This window comes from Vigna unguiculata, chromosome 8 (assembly GCF_004118075.2).
Source record: "Vigna unguiculata cultivar IT97K-499-35 chromosome 8, ASM411807v1, whole genome shotgun sequence".
Lineage (NCBI taxonomy): Eukaryota > Viridiplantae > Streptophyta > Magnoliopsida > Fabales > Fabaceae > Vigna > Vigna unguiculata.
In genome coordinates this window covers 5,445,059-5,465,856 of record NC_040286.1, presented here as the reverse complement: position 1 = coordinate 5,465,856, position 20,798 = coordinate 5,445,059, and the positions used below count along the sequence as shown (strand labels likewise).

The 20,798-nt window shown below is 29.1% G+C and overlaps 1 protein-coding gene across 1 annotated transcript; it reads right to left on the bottom strand.

Moving 5' to 3' along the window:
* Positions 1–11,445: 11,445 nt before the first annotated feature.
* On the bottom strand, positions 11,446–13,518 carry LOC114193015 (protein ALP1-like). The gene has a single exon (XM_028082702.1). The coding sequence runs from the start codon at positions 13,341–13,343 to the stop codon at positions 11,706–11,708; it is 1,638 nt and encodes a 545-aa protein (XP_027938503.1). The 5' UTR covers positions 13,344–13,518; the 3' UTR covers positions 11,446–11,705.
* Between the last annotated feature and the right edge of the window lie 7,280 nt (positions 13,519–20,798).

The following is a 20,798-nucleotide window of genomic DNA, read 5'->3' as shown; positions in this document are numbered from 1 at the left end:
ACAATGAAAAGCCAAGAATAGGTTGTCAACATAACACCTTTGAATTGTGTTATATGAGTGTGATGGTTGTGGCGAAGAATGACAATCATGTTTTTGTAAATGATGAGAATGTGCCCTTCATAGAATCATTTGGACTAATGAGATTAAACAAAGATACTTCCTCAACTCAAAAGCATAAAGCGCTCTCATGTGGGACTTATTAGAAGAATATTGAGGTAAAGTGAAACAATATTAACTTGTTTCCTTTATAGTTAAAACTCTTTAATGTGGAAACAAAAGAGAGCACACAAAGCATGTTCAACAAGTTTCAAATCATATTGAATGAGCTTCATTCATTGGACAAGCACTATGATAAATATGATAACATTAACAAAATTCTAAGAAGTTTGTCTAGGCAATAAAGATCATAGGTGACAATGTTGAAGGTTTTTAAAGGCCTAAAGAAAGATAAATGCATTCCCCTTAACTCACATAATAGAAGATATACTCCAACCAAAGCTTTAAAGTTTATAAAACAATCATATGCAACCTACAATGATGATAACTCTTAGGAAGAATATGAGATCTTTCATATAAAAAAAAATATCCATAAGAAATGAAGAAAATAAGGCAGATTCATTGGTTGAAGAGCCCAACCTCAACCAATAAGGGATTTAAATATTTTTGCTTCATACCCAACATATAAGTGGGAGTTATGTCTAATACCCTTGTTTAGTGAGACTATTTTTTCTCAAGTGGAGATATTGTCTTACGTCTCTATTTATGTGATATTCCTAATTTTTCTTAATATTTAGGTTATGTGTGTATATGATTATATGTAAAAAATATTGAATTGCATACTTGGATGATTTATTACCCTAATTCAAGTGAAATGTGATAGATATGTGCATGGAATGGAAGTGTGAATTACATGTTTATTGTAATTCGTGAATTAGAGTCATGAATTTGAGATGATTTGCGAAGTATGATCTTGTATGATGTATTAAATGTTGGAACTTGTATAAGAGATCTTTAACTCCATTGATGACCTAAGTCACATAGATTAAGGTATTAGGTATTAAGTATGGAGAAGAAAGTTAAAGAGGACTTTATTTTACATTTAGGATGCTATGAGTCTTGGAATCTAGATACCTTTACCTATGGAGTCAAAATGTGAGATGCTTATATGGTAATAATGTTAGTCTCTTATAGAACTTGTTTAATATTGGTCTTCCATAAGGTGTGTCAGTAGATATTTTGTGAAAAATATCATTTGATATATGAATTCATGTGTAGGTCATATGTATAAGAGTGTATATGCATTTAACAAGGAAGCGATAAATTGTGATGGATTGTAAATTTCATTGTTAGATATAATGATCTATAATTCTATCATTTTCATATTTATTCTCGATAGCTCACCCTCATACTTGTTGCTTATGTAGTGATCTTTTATAAATATATAGGCAAACTTAAATGTAAACTTTGAAGTTGTGTCTAAAAGTACATTTAGAATGGTGTAAAAATTTAAGTAGGGGTAACAAAATGGACTGGGTCCGACAAGCCAACCCATTAGCCTGTTCAAAGTGGGATGGGTCAGATTGAGAATTTCAACCTGTTAGTCCATTTTGGCAGGCCCATCTAGCTCGTTAATTTGACGGGTCAAAATCTGGACCGGCCTGATCCCTGTTTGTTGGCTTTTTTATTTAATTAAAAATTTAAATACAAAAATAATTTAAAATATTAACTTTTCTGTATTATATTTTTCAAAATGTAAATATATAATAATATTGTAATTTAAATCATTAACACTTACAAATTAAATTTCAATTATTAGTTACAATAGAGTAATTTAACATGTAATTGCAATAACTATTTTAATTTGTCTAACTAAAAACATTAAATAATTAATTAAAATTTTAGAGAATATTTTATATGCTTTTAATATTCATTCATTTTTATATATATATATATATATATATATAAACCAATTTTAAATATAAAAAATATAAAAGAAAAAGAAGGTTGACCAGCCAATCCGGCCGGTCGGCCCTGTTGTGTGCGAGATGAGTTATTATTAGTGATCTATTTTTGTTTGACGAATCAGTTCGATCCAATCTATTTTAAAAAGACTAGATTACAATAGACTGGATTGATCCATTTTATCACCCTCTAAGTTTAAGATATATTTGGAAGGGTATAGAAATCAAACCATAACATTTTGTTTTATTTTGAAGATGAACCCACGTATATACACACATTTGTTTTTGTTGTTGTTGAACTCAATCGAGTGTAAATCGTGTAAGTTGTTGAACAAATTCTTTATTAAATCTTGTAAATCTGAAAAAACATTTATTGGACATTACAATTATTATTCTTATTATTTTATTATTATAATCATGACTAGCATTGATATTAGTTTTAATACTGTTTCCTGTCACTACTATATATTATTATTATACTAATATTATTAGTACCATGCTGATTATATATATATATATATATATATATATATATATATATATATATATATTAATATTTATCATATTATATTTAAATCCTTTTATTATATCTCTATATTTTGTCTATTGTAAATATCTCTAATTGATCAGTAAATCCTATCATTGATTATCACAAGTGTATGAAACCTCTCTTGTTCACTCTTGCTATAACTACATGTCGTTGTTCATTTCTTTCTTTTCTTTTTTTAGTTACCTCACTCATGTGAAATTCCAAATTTTGAGTTATCATTTTTGGTCACGGTAAATAAACAAAAAAACAATGGTATCATAAGAAAGAATGCAACCACAATTAAAAAGTTATTGAATAATTTAGTAAATTATCTTTTATGACGATAATAATAAATGCTCATAGAGTAAAAATTATTTTTGTAATTAGACATTAAAACAAGAATGATATGTTTTTGTGGCAAAGACTAATACTATAAAAGTAAATTTTGTTATTATGAAGAATATACTCCCGTCTAATATTATATGTAGACTAATATGAAGACTAATACTATGATTTTACCTATTTGAATTCGTGTACTTGCAATTAAAAACATGATAAACTATCAAACAGTAACAAGAAAAACAAATAAAAAAATTGAGAAAAATAAAAAAATACATAAAAGGAATAGTGATAGAAGAAAAGTATATTTCAATGAAAGGTGATAAGAGACAAAAAAAAATTAAAAATATAAAGTTTATCCCATTAATAAAGGATGATAAGTAGTTTTTAACAAAATCAATTATAATTCAATCAATGTAAAAAAACAAAGGCTAAAAAAATATTTGACTTGCAGGTAATATCCATTATACCTCTCACATTTTGCAATAAAAGACAAACATATAATAAAATAGCTTTTTATTTATTTTTTATTAGCCGTGTGTTGTGTGTGTGTAAACTAAAATAAAAGGGTGTATTTGATAAAGAAAAATATAGATTTAAGTTTTATTTTGTACATTATTCTATTATATGCGACACTGTTTGTTGTTTGAATTAAAAAATGAATATGATATATTTTTGTAATAAATAAATAAAATTGAACTTTTTTCTGCTACAAATTTTTATTTTGGTGGAGACTATAAATTTTACTTCAACAATTTGTTTCTCAATTTTTTAATTGACCCATGCATCCAAAAATCCTTTGGCCCAATTCATGTCATTTCACTGGGCTTTCTCTTCCTACACTTCATTATTACTAACTACAGCACCATACAATCCGAACAAACTAAGATACCCTCTTTTATCAAACCATGCTGTTATTACTGTTAGAGAAAAAAGAACAAGAAAAGAAGAAAGAAAGCTCAATTAAAAAAAAAAAAAGACTTATTTTTTCAGAAAAAACGTGTTCTAAAACGTATTTACTGTGAACATTATTTTTTATTGTACTAGTGCATTAACTCTTTGTATAGTACACATACCATGAAGACCAAAATTCCCTACACCGAGACCTCTAAATCAAGATCCAGTAGAATAGACTCAGAACATTCAATCACCATAAATCTAATTAAAGAAAGTTCAAATTAACGTAACATGAAACCTATTAATCCGAAAGCACCGTGGAAAGCAACAAAAGTCCACAGACCGCCTAACTGACACCAACAGGTAAAATTTCCCTGTGCTTCAGGACCCCACAGTATCAACAAAGAGTGTGCTAAACTATTAGCGGGAGTGGAAACTGCAGCGGTTAAGAAGTTGCAGCCTTCTAAATAAGAACTTGCCAAGCCGTGAGTATACCATAAAGTTACAAAGGTCGTACCTGTAAACCAACCCCCCAAGACGAAATAGGCCCAAGGAAAGAGTAATAGACCGGACCAACCCACAAAAACGAAACGGTCCCTCCGCAACCAGTCATCCATAATATCAAATAAATCATTTTCATCTTTGGTAAATTTACCAAGAGCTATAGTCATAGTGATCCTCCTATTCAACTACTTCAACCATTTCCCAACACCTCATAGAGCATTTTCAAAGATGGGACGGACCTTTATCATTTATCTCTATTCATTTCTCTCTCTATATATATATATAGAATATATAAGTATACTTTCCCTTGTTTTCTAATCGGTCGCATAATTCTGAATAGATCATCATCACCATGTAAAAATAATGTTATTAATTGTAAACCAAATTCACTTAATTTTAGAAAATTTATGACTTAAAATTGCTGAAAAGTTAATTTGTAACTAAAATTGTAAACTAGTTAAATTATTTAGACCAAAAAAATTAATTTTACAAAAATTCTCTCATAAGTTATTTATTTATTTATTATTTGTATATAAATTAATTTTATTTTATATTTAGTTTTTTAAAAGTCTTGAAGTTTATACAAAGATCGTTATGTTATATATATATATATATATATATATATATATATATATATATATATATATATATATATATATATTATAAAGGAAAGCTACTAATAGAGAAAAGAAAGGAAAAAGAAAGAATGGAGAACAATTTAATTTTTCTCTCTGTGATAGGAAAATGATAAGAATAGTCCTATGCAAAATATAATTCATAAATGATCCAAAATAAATAGTTGAATACAAATATTTAAACCCCTTCATATAGCAATTAATAGTATGAGTAATTTTAGCAAATCTGATCTGTAGCAAATCAATCAATCATATAAATCATATGAGTAACTGTATCAAATTAATGGAACGGTCATCAATTCATAACACTTTCCCCTCCGGTGTCCATCCATAAAAGAATGTGTCTCATTAAAACTTTACTAGAAAAAACCCTTTGAGATGAAAATCTAGTGAAGGAAAAATAGTACAATATTATTTATTCTTTAATACAATATTGTTCATTACATATTTTATTCCCTTCGTGTAAACTCACATCATTAAGATGGTGAAGTCCAATCTTGTGAGCCAATTACTCATAAGTTTTCCTTGGTAAAGACTTTGTAAACAGATCTCTATATCATCCTTTCAATTGAACTATGCACTAATGTATTCATATATGGTTGTGGAATCCATTTTTCCCGAGGATACCACAAGTTGTCGCACATATTGAATTATAGATCTTAATAAACACATCCACGACTTGCCTCATGTACTGCTACATTTTTGAATGATTTGACAATGTTGTTGTTATGATTTGTTTCACATACCATCATGAAATCATTGTTTGCTACCACATGTGAACAAATATCTTGTTGGTAATCAACCATTGTGACATTGAGAGGATCTGATAAATGAAATGCATGCATAGCCCATTAAATATGATTTTGAATCATTTGGATAAAATAAACCCATATTCGTAGTACCCTTAAGGTAACGAAGTATATGTTTTACTCCAATTCAATGTCTTCTTGTAGATGAAGAACTATATCTTGCTTAACAAATTTACAGCACAACAATTGCAATATCAAATCGAGTATAATTAGTAAGATACATTAATGCTCCTATAACACTAAGATATAGTACTTCTGGATCTAGAAGTTTTTCATCATTTTCTTGAGGTCTAAAAGAGTCTTATCAACATCTAATGACCTTATAACCATTAGAATTCATAATGGATGTGACTTGTCCATTTAGAACCTTTAAGCACCTTCGTTATATAAACCTCTTGATATACAAAAAGACATTTATTTAAATACTCAATTTCTAATCTCAAACAAAACTTTGCCCTTTCAAAATTCTTCATCTCAAATACTTTTCTTTAAGCAATCAATTGTCTTTCTAAGCTCATTTAAGAGTTCCAACAATGTTTATGTCATCTACATAAATAACAATTATGACAAATTCATTTTCTAATATTTTGATATAAATATAAAAACAAATGAAATCATTTCAATACTTATGAGCAAGAAATATTGAACAAGTGATAATAATATTACTCATTATATATATATATATATATATATATATATATATTAACAAGATTATAAATCAAATGAACTTATCTCAATTTTCATAATTTTTATCAAGGGATGTTCTCTCCATCCCGATCCCAATACTTGTTTTCAATCACACAAGAAATATTGTTCTAAATTACTAAAACATTTTTATAGATTTAAGTAACTTAAAAAACTTATACTAACTTTTCTTTTATTTTTAATTTTGTATCTTGTTTATAGGATATACATTTAATATTTTTATTTCAAATACGATTATATTAGACATTACTATGAACTTTGACATCTCAAATGTACTGACATCCTAAAGGTCGTCAATTATTTGCCATCACATGAAAATTTTTTAAAAAGTAAAAGTAAAACAAAACAAAACATGAGGGGACCACACCAAACTCATGATAAAAATTATACTTCAGGAAACATAGGCAAACTAATAAAAATAAATACATGGAAGTAAAACATTAAACCACTTGTATTGTTTTTTATGAATCAAACATAAATTAGCTAACTTATTGGCACAATGATTTTTCTCACAAAAAATATGAGAAAGTTTGAACTGCATATGTTGACAAAAATGCAATCATCGATGCCATATCCCTCTAAGATTCTAAGGAATCACTCGTTGATCCAAAAAATCATGACAACCTAAAGAAGAATCACTCTCCAACCAAAGTCTTTGAAAATCCTCCCTCCAACCATGTTTCAAAGCTTAGATGCCCCCATAAACTCAACATAAATAGAAATTTGCACCAGTAAAAAAGTTGAAAAACTACCAATATATTTACCCCGACTTCCTCTAAATATATCAGCACATGAAGCTAAACTAGGATAACCCCTAGTTGCACCATCAGTATTCACCTTGAGCCAATTAGCGAATGAAACTTTCCATATTATATTCGTAAATGAAATCACTCTACCCTCTCTAGTCTGAATATTGAAAATTTTAACACTAAAAAATCAGATACAATATTACTCATATGATTCTTAGATTTATTCCTCGTCATACACATTAACTCTTTAATTTGAAGAATAAGCAGAAGAAAAAGCAATTGGATCTTAAAATCTACTATGATTTCTCAACCTCCAAAACATTCATATAATCAGAGTAATTGTGGCCAGTTTAATCACTTTAAGAAAAGAACTACAAGAAGACTTCATAAACTAAACAACCAAATCTAAAGAAGAAAATTGTAAATCCCGAAAAACTTTCTACAACCATTCCCATAACAGTAATAGAACAATGAAAGAACAAATGAGACTAAGATTCAACATTATTTTCATACAAAGAACAAAGAGCATAAAAACACTCATTTTTTGTGAATCTCCAAATTAATAGGTAAACGACCATACAACAACTTTCAAAGAACCAAAATTTTAGGTGATGACACTTCATCCAACCAAATCAAATTTCCCCATTTCACACTTTCCATAGCAAAAGAGTAAAACTTTTTTTACAACTTTTAGAGAAAACATACCAGTATTATTCAAAATCCAATTAAGCACATTTTTATCCTCTATAACCATTAAAGAAGAAAAAATCATATAAATTAACAATAAAAAAAATTCCAGTGAGTACTTAATATTTTTATTAATGTTTATACTTATTTAACCTTTATCTAATTTTATTTAATATTTTGATTTTATATTTATACAACTATAATCTCTTTTTTAATATTTGACATTGGAATAAAATAAAATATGGAAGAGTGAAGATGATGATACATTTCTACTTTAAAAATGGGATGATAAAATAAATTTTACACCCAATCCCACCATTACCATTCCTAAGTATTAATGATAGAGTTTACAACAAACTTTAATACATTTCCTCTTAACACACATATATTAACATATGTTTAGTAATAATTGAATGATACATTTTAAGAGTGGTTCGAAATAGTTTAGTCTTCAAAATTTGTGAGAATCATATATGCCATTAAAAGTAATAGAAACTAAAAGCGCGTATACACACATTTATAAAGATATAAAATTGATTATTTTTTATTTTCTTTTATAAAACTTTATTGAAAAATTTATCAAAAATTTGTTGAACTAACTTATGTAATTTTGACTGAAGAAAAAAGAAAACATAATTGTTGATGCATGAACATGGATTGACCTAAAGCTTCATTAATGCACAGCAATTCCGAGATCAACGGCGCCTTGGCCTCTCCACCAACAACCAACGGCAAAAACAACTAAATGTTCAATGCTCCAACATTACATTCAATATCGAAGAAAAAATAATATATAATCTGTACAATATTTTTAAGGATTTTTTTTTTCTTCTGATTCGTTATTTATTATATATGATAATGATAAAGATAGATGAACATGAAAATAATAGGATTAATAATACTTTTTTCTTTATATTTGTAATAATAATTTAAAGTTTTTCTCTATTTATCTTTTTATTCAATATATTTTTTATTTAATAAAAAGACCATATTAAATCTTTTTGAAAAATTATAGAAACGTGTAAAAATAAATATAGAAAAATATAGTAAATTATTATTAAAAATATAAGAATAAAAAATACTATTAAGTCAAAATAATAATAATATGTAAAATAATTTATGTACTATTAAATGTGTATCACATCTCAATATGAAAACCAAACCCACTCAACTCTCGTTCTTCCTTTTTTCTACATATTTTGTCTAAATTTCATGCATATTTGTGATTAGAGGCAGATACTACTTGGGATCAGATAAGATATTAAAAGGTAATATTGAAACATATAAAATACTTTTTTGTGTGTTATCTTTTTATGTTTTTTCGATAGGATTGTTAATAAGAATTTTTTTTTTTTTTATAAACAGATCATAAGTAGTATTAGTAATAATCATTGAAGTAAGATTAAATGATTTTATGTATATTAAAAATAAAAGTAAATAAAAGATTAATTATGTAAAATCGTTATACTCTCTTATTATTATTTTCTTTTTCATATGTAAAAAGAAATTAGAATCACACTTATTAATAAAGAGGATGGGATACCATTCTTTCCATTTTGAAATTTTCATAAAGATGTCAAATGAATCTGTCCTGTAAGTATTTGCTTTTGACTCGTACAAGGATAGGTAAAATATTTTAAATTGGATATGATAATATCTACCTCATCTTAATATTCGTCTTGTTCTTATTTTCATTTTCATTTTGATTCTTAATTCTATAACTTATTTCTAAATATATATATTTTAACATACTTTTTCTTTTTATAATTATTTGATATTTATCTAGTTGTTTTTTACAATCTTATTTGATATTTATATGTTAAATTTGAAAAAAAAATATCATTTTGATATTAAATAATTGATAATATTATATTTTATTTGTTATTATATTTTTGTAAAAAAATATTTAATTAATATTTGGAACAGATATAAGTATGTATCATTCCCGATCAAAAAAAATATCGTATGAGATATGAATGAAGATAATTTTTTACTTCAAGAACAAATGAGAATAATTTTTTACTTCGATAATAAAGATGAGATAATCACTCGCATTCGCAATATTTCAAATCAATTAAGAGAAACGATGTTGCTGAAATGAAACAACTTCCTTAGAATATTCTTATGTTCTTTTCCATTTTCTAGATACATTATTAAGTATTCTAAGAATGTGTCTTATTTCACACTCTTTCCATTCTTGTGAAATTTTGCAAGATTCTTTTTCCAGTTATTTATTGTTTTCAACATTTATGATAATATTAGTTACTCTTTTAACCATTCCTCTTCTACTTTCCACCTAATATGACATAAAAAATAAAATATAAAAACTCAAACATTTTATTATAAAATAAATATTACCTTTTTCTTTTCACACAAATTTAAAATAAACCGGTAAATATTATTAGAAGAAAGTAAACAAAAATACAGATTTAAATATTATCGAAAAATTAACTAGTCGGTGTGTCTTAGTTTTTTTTTTTTGTTTTTCTTTGTTAGCTAAGTATATTTATGAATAACTGTAATGATTGATAAATACATACTCTTTCATCTTAGACCCTATTTCATATTATATTTATATGATGCGTTATTTAGTAGATTTATTCTATTAAATTGAGATTTCAAAGTCTCTTTAATCTCGTTACTTATGTGTTAAATATCTCCTGTGTTTACTCGGAAAGAACTCATGTGTATCTCTTGTTGATCATAGAGCCAACAAGAGCCAAGTTATTGACCTAGTTGGAAAACAGAAACAACCTTTTTTTTTCAAAGCAAGGTGCACAGAATCACAGAAATTTGGATGGTGGTAGATATGCAGTTCTCAATCTCAACCTTATGAGTCAAAAATATTTGCCATAAAAGTCTTTCCAACTGTGCCGAGTTGAAAAGGAACTATGACAGATAGTTAAATCTTGCTGGTCAACAATTTAAACTAAACAACTGTTCCCAAGACAGAGAATGTGTAGAACTATGAAATTAGAATAATGCTGTTCACACACACTTTTCATGACATTTGAAGTTGAATGATGCAGAAGTAGTGTCAGTAAGCATCAACATCAAACACTTGATAAAACTACCATCTGTTTATTGTACCATTTTCTTACATTTCAGTTGCCAATTATGTCACCATCCCAGTCAAAATTTGATCACAGTTGACTTTAATCACATAAGGAAAACTACTCCTAGAATGATTCTAATTTTGGTGTAGGTCCATCAGCAATGCATTTTTGTGGCTAAAAGACAAGAAATACAATGTACTGCACCGATAGAAGCTCCTCTCAGGAGTTCAGAAGTTTATTTATAATGATGTATTCTGTCTTCCATATAGGAAGGTTGCGTCACTCCTCTGTCAAGAGAGTGCTTCTGCAAACTGATGCATTTGAGGTATATATTATTTAATCTTCAGATAGTGATGGATGGGATAAAAAACTCAAGGGTGAAGTTAGGTAAACAACTTAAAGTAGTTATGAATAAGGATTGTTTAGAGAAAACTTCTCCATAAACAGTTGAAGTTTTAAGCATACTAGCTTCCAATTCTTGGAACTTGTGTGAGAAAAAGAACATTGGTGAAGTATATGATTGTACAAGTCTATATGATATCAAGTTACCAACAGAAACCACGGAAGAAAGGAATGCTACAAAAAGAATGTTTCTAGTTTTATTATTCAATCTCTTATTTGGCAATTGAAGTATGGAATTGTGTTACAAATTCAGGATCTAACCCTGTGCAGACTATCATCATATATCTGTTGAAAGGACCTATACATCTTTTACATTCAAAATCCCTTCAACAAAAAATGACCAATTACTTGAACATGTCATAAACAAGCAAAAGAATGATGGCCTCAAGCAGAAAAACGGTATACATGACTTGATCAAACACAACCTTTGAGTTAAAGAAAAGAAGTGCCAGCCAAACCATGATGCAGAAGATTATGAGCAATTGCATCCCTGGCCTTCATGGAGCTCATTGACCTCAAGGAAACTTCAGGCACCATCTCATCATCCATCAGATCAATCTTCAACTCAGGGTCCATCTTTTCCCCCTTCAACTCACATATATTATGCAGAACACAGCAAGCCCCAAGCACAACCGGCAAGTCCTGCAGTTTCACCTCAGTCCTCTTCTGCAAACAACTCCACCTCCCTTTCAACCTGGCAAAAGCATCCCTAGCCACCTTCTGAACCTCCCCAATCTTCTCATTGAAAGCATGCTGAGTCCAAGTCAGATTCTGCTGACTATAAGGCACCAACACCCAATCCATCAAAGGGTACCCTGAGCTCCCCACAATCCAAACCCCCTTCAGAAGCCCCCCATTAGCCCTTTGAAAAAGGGCACTTTTTTCCAACACCTGATCATCAGGCATTGAACCAGGCCAACCAATGCACACATCAGTGAAGACCCCTCTGTGATCCACCACCCCCTGAACAGTAATACTGTAAGAAGTCTTCTGATTCCTCTCAGTATGCCTCTTGTTGAAATAAGCAGCCACACTAATCTTAGGAGCTATGATAGGCACATGAGAAGTATACATAGAGCCCACCACATTAGGAATCCCAGAAACACCCTCAAACTCACTCTTCACCCTCCTCAATGCACTCTCATCAGGCCAATTCAAATACTTGTGCATAAGCACAGTCTTAATTGCAGTGCAGACCTCAAGCACCAACTTATGGCATGTTGATATGCCCAATCCAAACCTCTTAGACACAATCCTAAGAGGGTCCCCAGTGGCCAATCTCCACAAACACACAGCCACCCTTTGCCTCACAGGAATAGCATTCCTCAAAGTGGTGTCCTCCTTCACAATTGCAGAATTCAACTCCTCACATATCATATCAAAAGTTTCCCTTCCCATCCTAAAAGCCTTCCTAAACTCTTCCTCAGGAAAATCCTCTTTGTTACATTCATCCCACCACGCCCCTGAACGATCCTTCACCCACAACCTTCTCTGAGACCCCCCCACACCAGATTTCGCCCCCTCAACACCCCCACCACCTTCACCACCCTCCCTCTCACACGCAGCCACCGCCACCGCACGTGCCATTCCGCGTGACTTCTTCCTCTTCACCCTCTCCGATTCCTCCACCTGGCTGTAATACTCGTCCAAATTGGAGTAATACTGAAGCATGGCCTTCGTTTTCTTCTTGTGATTTGTCTCCAACGAAAACTTCTCCTCCTCGGAGGCCCTGTTGTTCTGTTGCTGCTCCACCTTCTCTTGCTCATCCAACAACAGTATCGAGGTTAGGAGACCCTTCAGCTCCTCCTTCTTCTTCTTGCTCCTCCTGCTGTTACTCTCTCCTAGGTTGTTGTTGTTGTTGGATGACCCATCATCACCACCATCACCATCGTCGTCATCGTCACCATCTTGGTTTTTTCTGCGGCGCTTTCTGCCTGTCGTGGAAGTCGCGTTGTTGCTTATGGCGTTGTTATTGTTGTTGCTGTTGCTCATTTGATCAAAGGAAGATTGGAGCAAGGTGTAAAGGTAAGACAAGGATTCGGGGTCTGCAAAAGTTGTTGGGAGTTTCATAAAGACAAAGAAAACAAAACAAAAACAAAACCCAAACTCAGAAACAATCGAAGAAAGAATGAAAGAAACAAAGCCAGAGGCTTTAGATTTGAAGGAACAGAAACACAGTTTAACAACAACACCAATTCTTGGGATTGTGTTGAGTTTCAGTTTGGTTTGGTGTGAAATTATTATTATTATTAATTAATATATATAGTTATAAATTGTGTGAGGTGTGAACACACGGTGTGGTGTGAACGCGGACATTGAAATCTTATAGAATGAAGAGATGCCAGAGAAATGAGTGTTGTTTTAACTTCTTAATTAATTAATTAATTAATTATTTTTTTCATTAATTAATTGTTTAATTGATTAATCAGCGGAAATGAAGCGTATGATGAAACTTTGGACTTTCCGGTTTTGCGTCCATTTCTTTAATTGACAGATCGATCAGAGAGTGTTGCAAGTAAGCGAGTAAATATCATAAATTAATAACTTTATTTATTTATTTTAAATCACAGACTTATTTCAGTTTTTCTTAATTTCAAAGACCAAGATATAATTATAGGAATTAAATAGACTATTTAGTTTGCTATAACAAAACCAATGTCATTGTTTTTTCTATTGGTACCAACTCACTCTTATTTTATAATGAAAAACAAATATTCCTAATACTTTTCCTATTTTCTTTGCATAAATATACCATACAATGAATACATATCTATTTATATGTACGTTTAATCAGCATCAACATTAATTGGATCGAAATAAAAAGTGAAATTATTATTGTTCATAATTATGAGAATTGTGATGGTGAGTGAGTAAAGAATGAGGTGGGAATGAAAATTAGGGTTATAGTGTGAACACGATTTGGGATTGGAATTTTTTGAGATTGGATTTGGCTGTGTCAGGTATGATATATGACAGACGCAGACTTGGAATTTTCTTAATTTATCTTCTTATTCTCTTCACTTTCTCAATCATCATTAAACTTTTTTCATCCATGGGATTCCCACGAATAACGAACAAGATTAAACATTTTTTTCATTATCATGGTATTGTTATTTTGTTGATGATTAATATCAATAATTACTACATAAAATCTCTTCTTTCAAACCACAATGCTTAAAGTTTAACCAATTTAAATTTAAATACAGGCTAATAATAATATTGAAAATGTAAAGCCAAACGCCCAAAATTAATTTTAATAATTAAAAAATATTTCAGCTTCTGATATAAAATTTTGACCGGTCAAACCTGTTAGTCTTTGTTGTCAGAGAACTAGTTGATGACGTAATAACAATCACAGTTAGTGTCTAATAATCATGATATTAAGATGTATTTTTTTAAAATAAACTGTGTTTTTAATACCTATTATTTTCTTGAAAAAAAAGAATTTTTGAAAAAGTTGAAATATTTTGTAGTGAGATTAGGGTTATCTTTTAGAATATTGAAGTTTTGGATTTTGTGAGACCGAAACACAAAGGTATCGATGAGAAAAGAAAAAGTGGGGTAAGAGCACTAATTGAGGATAATGGTATAGAAGATTAAAAATTTGGAAATCATCTAAACCTGTTAGATGATAAGATCTTCATGTACTTGTGTAGTTGGTTTATGTTTATTTTAGTCAAGAATGTGATGATAGTAATAAAATATTAAGAGGAAATTGGTACATGTGTTTATATATGTTTAATTTCCTAGTTCAGATCTCATGTCAAAAATATTGTTATGTCAAGTAAGATTCTCTTATATGAAAAACGTTTTTTATTATAGACAGGAAAAAAAAGTGTCATGATTAATATATATATATATATATATATATATATATATACACACATATATATGGCATTTTGAGAAAAAAGGAAAACTACTTTTTAAACATATTTGTTGGAAAAAATATTCCACAAATGTGGTAAATTCTAACAAAACCTGATCAAATTTGAGTAATCCCTTTCTCTATTTTTTTCAAAATGTGTTTAATTAAGAGATAAAATTAATTAAAGTTTTAGTTCATCATAAATTTATGTACTTTAATTGGGTTCATGTTAATTTTTTTTTCTATTGGATATCAATACATTTTTATAGTTTTTAATTGAATTATTATGTTTTAGTTTTTTTTTTCCTTCGATGATGTTTATTGTTATTTTACATTATCATCTTATTTTCTATCTGAGATTTTATAATTAATATAAAATAATATTAAAATAATAAACAATATTTGTCATTTTACATTAATTAAAAATTCTTAATTTTATTTTAATAGACGATGACAGAAAAATAAGATGACAAACTTAAATAACATTCACATTATCTAATTAACAGAAAAATTAAATAGCTATACTTTCCGAATGTTAGTATTCAATAAACAGACCAAATTTTGATAAGAATTCAATTAAAAGTAGGGGTGACAATTAGGACCTGACCCGTCAGGAGGGCCCGCGAAAAAAATGTGAGACGAGCCAGAGTAGTGAACCTGCAGGCCTGTAGTGTCCTAGTCTGCATAAGCCTGCAGTCCGTCTGGGCTGGCTCGCGTTCCTTGCGGACCGGTTTGCAAGTCCGCATAAAAAAGAAGCTTGCACTTGTATATATTAATTACTTTTTTATGGACTTTTGCATTAACGTTTAAAATTCTTGTATAACTGGAAAAGACAAATATTATGTATTTTTTAATGTGCTAAAATTTAAAGAATACATTTACTTAATTTTGTGAACTTCTTAAAGTTTTCCAATTTTTAAACATTGAAAATTTTATCATAAAAATTAAAAAAAAAAAACGGGTCAGTCCGCGGGCCCACGGGCCCACGGACCCACGAGTCAAGGAATGTGCGGGACGGACTAGTGTTTGCAGCCCGCATAAAGTGTGCGAAACGGGACGAGCCAGTCCGTATTGTGCGGGCCGGACCGACCCGCATTGCCACCCCTAATTAAAAGTATCCAAAGTTATGAGAAAAAAAGAAGAAGTAAAACTTAATAAAACCTAATAAAATTATTTAACATTTATACCACTATTAAAAGAACACATTTATAATTTCCATGGCAATTGTAAAACAATAACCACATCAACCCGCCTAAAAAACTTGAAAAGAAATCTCTTAAACAAAAATGTCAAATTCAAACAAAAATCTGACTTAAATATGATGGGTGAGCAAAGAAAAATCATGAATCAAATGGAGGAATGTTTTACATTAACAACATATTTATTAAAAAGCATTATTCTTGAAAATCTTGGACTCATTAGAGGCATTTATTAGTGAGGCATAGGTTTGGTTTAACCTTTAGCCAAAAAGTTGTGCTTGTTGGGAGTAGACATTTTTTCTTTTTTTTTCCAAGAAGGCGTGAACATGAAAGACTTTGACATTTTGGCATGCATGTTCACACTTGAGATTGCCCTAGATTACAAGGACGATGGGTCCCACACTCCCAAAGCATGATATCACAATTCAACAATATACGCTACTTTTGACCTTGTGTCTCTCTAGTCATAGCCCATCTAACAAGTAAACCAATGTGCTAAAAGCTATGAATGTCATAACTCAATTTGCAATCTCCAAAAATGCAAAAAAGTATAATGTCATGTGCATCTACCAAAACGATACATAAAAAGTCTCCTCATAAAAACCCCATTTCATAACTTAAAGGGTTTCGATGTTTAGGGTTTTGTGTAAAAGCAAATGGGTGATTCATGGAAAACAAGAATCTCAACTACTCTTTCTATGTTTTATGTGTCTTTATTTCTGGACTCTTTTCTTTGAGCATCTGTTTATGTTATATAAGAACAAGATTTTTCAAGGAATTGTGGAAGAAGCATGGCTTTCACACACTCATTTGGTGGTATTTTTAAATTAAAACTTAGTTTTCCTTGGGAATTTATCCATCGTAGTTGTTTCTCACTTCTTCTTTTTTTCATTATGCTTTTTGTGGTTTTGTTCTTATTGCTATTTTAGTTGTGTAAATTTAGTTTTTTTTTTTAATTTGACTATTTTAGGTTACCTTGACCATTGATATTTAATGAAAAAGGTTGAGATGGAAGTAGTTGTGTGACGTTTCATATTTAATAACAGACAGAATTTTGTGAAAAACAAATACTAAAATTATTAATCTTAAAAAGTTAAAACAGTTGGGAGTTATTTTTGTTTAGACTAATAATGTAAAATTTTAAGTATGGATGGATTGAAAGCTGTTGAAGAAATATTTATAAAACATAATAAACTCTAATACAGCAATTTAATTCAAAGATATTTCAGAAAAAAAATGAGCTTGCATAAAGAAAATGGAAATACAATTCTACTGAAGTGAATAAATGAATTTGAGGGAATAAAGAACAAATTGTGATGTTTGTTTTAAGGGATGAAAAAGTTAAAATGAAGAAATTTGAAAGTAAAATTTAAAAAAGATTGTGAATAATTTGATATATATGATAGATATTTTTTTTAATAGATAAAATTGTTGGATTACAATTTTATTCTTATAGTTAAAATTAATATAAAATAAAATATAATAATAATAATTATTATTGAAAGCATTTCACCATACAATTAAAATTCAAATAAAAGTGAAATAAGTTAATTAAAAGTGAATGATATTTGTGTAGAATGATTTATGTCGGACAGTTTTTCCCTTCTAATCTTTTCACTCGTTCAAGGATGAGATTCAACTCTTCTTCAAATCCATGGAAACAAATGCCGTTGGTAGTCTCTCCCCAATCCTATGTAACAATACATTTATGGAAGCAAACATAAAAGAATACAAAGAGAAAAATAATGTAAGTTTCAAAAACTAGAAAAAGAATATTTTTAAAAGATATAGTGCTCCAATTATAAAGAAAGATTTTCAAAGAAGAAAAAAGCAAAAAACACAAACATAGAGAAAAAACTAAAAAAATTTCAATAATTAAATAAATAAATAAACAAATAACAATACATAACTAATTATTAATGCTAACAAAGATATATACATGTCATCACGTGCATACATAAGTGACGACATCTTTTTGTCAGATAAGTAAATCCTTAATATTATTTGATGATTAAAATTACATCTATTTATTTTTAAAATTTTAAAAATAAATTGAATAAAAGATCGAAACATAGACGAAACCAATGTCATAATTTAGAAATTAAAAACATATTTAATAATATATTTATTTTTGAATAAAAATATAGAATTACATTTATTAAATTTATTCTTAACAGTTATTTCCTAAAAAAATATTGATATGTGGCCTCTAACTACCTTTTCACCATGCACTTGTCACCTTTTTGGGAGAGACACGTCATAGAATATTTTTATGGTGACGATATAACTATGTTTAAGGTTTTAATTCTACTTTAACTTGTCATTTTTTATACCTTATGGTTGCCTTAACTTGGATGAATATCGACCAAAGACTCATCTTAATATTAGGGATGTCAAAAATATCTGTATCCGTGGGTATCCGCGAATAAAATTTGCAATGGGTAGGAAATGGATATTAAAAATAGATACCCGCTACCCGTGAGTATGGGTAGTTTTGATACCCGCATGTTAATGGGTCGGGTACGGGTATTACAGTATCCGTACCCGTGGATACCTGTACCCGCTAAACTTTAACTCACAAAAATATCCTTATATATATGTATAATATATATATATATATATATATATATATATATATATATGTATATATATATATATGTATATATATAATATATATATGTACATATATACATATATATATATATGTATGTATATGTATATATATATACATATACATACATATATATATATATATATATATATATATATATATATATATTAGTAAAAAATATTTTGTCCTAATTTTTTATAAGTTGTACATCTTGTCTTCTGTCTTCATCATTAGTATTGATACGTTATCTTCTTTCAAGTATATCCCTTGACATTTTTCTCTTTCCCTTATTTGAAATTGGACATATACATCAAACCCTATATAGATAGTGACATTTATGGTATGCTTGTTGTCAAATGATGGAATCAAAACAAGAATACTTGACACGTGACAGTTGAAGTTTATTATTTGATTATTTTTCAGGAATCAGTCGAAGAAAGTAGGCTTGTCGATCAAAACACTAATTAAAAAATTCTCATTGTGTTGAATGTCATTCTATATTTATTTTTATAATTATTTGGACTTGTATGAACTTGAGTTAATTTGAAATTTATTTAAAATTTATGACAATGATGTATTTTATTTTATTTTAATTTATGATTAAATATTTATTTTTTAAATAATTTTATAAATACCCGCGGGTACCCGTGGATATCCGCGAATATGAAAAAAATAGATGAGTACCCGCATAACGGATACCCGACGGATATGGGTACGGGTACGGGACGAATATTTATCCAGCGGATAAGGTACGAGGGAGCTACTACACGTACCCTACCCGCTCCGTTGACATCCCTACTTAGTATCCTCGTCAATGTTTCCCTTTAAGAATCTACCCAAATGAGTTGATTTTACGGTCCAATTATAATCATATCCATAATATATTCGAAATGTCATAATATATAAGTTATGACTTAACAATCAATATCAAATATATTAAAAGGTACATTAACGTTGTTATTGATTTTCTTGCTGATTTAAAAGTTAAAGATGGTTGTAGTAAATATAGTTTGTTATTCCCCATATGAAATTAGAGACCTAGTTTTTTTTTTTTTTTTTTTTCTTGACTTAGCCACATTGACATAATCTTACCGTTGTTTTCTTTTTCCTTGAAAAAATAGGACATTGTCGAGTTGGAGTACCATAGGGACCAATACATTCACTCGTAATAAAGAAAAGCACAAAAAGGTCAACAGAAGTATTTTTAAAAGCATCCCAAAGGATACAGCTATCAAAACAACCCAATTAGATCAATAAATCGACCAGAAAAATGAAATTAAAAATGGTAGGTGTAAACCAGTTAAGAGTTAATGGCAAACTACCCAAATTCTTCTTCAACAAGAGACATAGAGGTCTCACAAAAATGCTAGTTTTAGATTTTTAAAAAGGTTAGTTTAATTAGTAGTTCATATATTATTTGAGACTTTTATAATAGGCTATTAAATTTTAGGATAATGAAATTTTAACCCATTTTTTTATTTATTTTTAATTTATCATTCTTATCACCCTAGATCATCACATTACATTATTATAAAAAATTTGAAATAAATCATTTAAGAATAATAAAAGTGATAGATTAAAAATGAGTTAAAAAAAATGGATTAAAATATCATTTTTCTAAATTTAATCGCTTTGCAACTCGGTTGTTCCAAAAACTTAAAAACTTATATTTAACTCAATCTGTGTAATCATTACCTTAATGGTAAGGTACTGTCAGAAACACGAAGTGCCCACACAGTAAAACAAGATTTCAACCTTTCACCATCAAACATTTGGCACTGACCTCCATATGGTAGTAATCGAAATCGAAGCTTCCGTGAATGAGCAGAGCGACATCTGGGTACAAATGA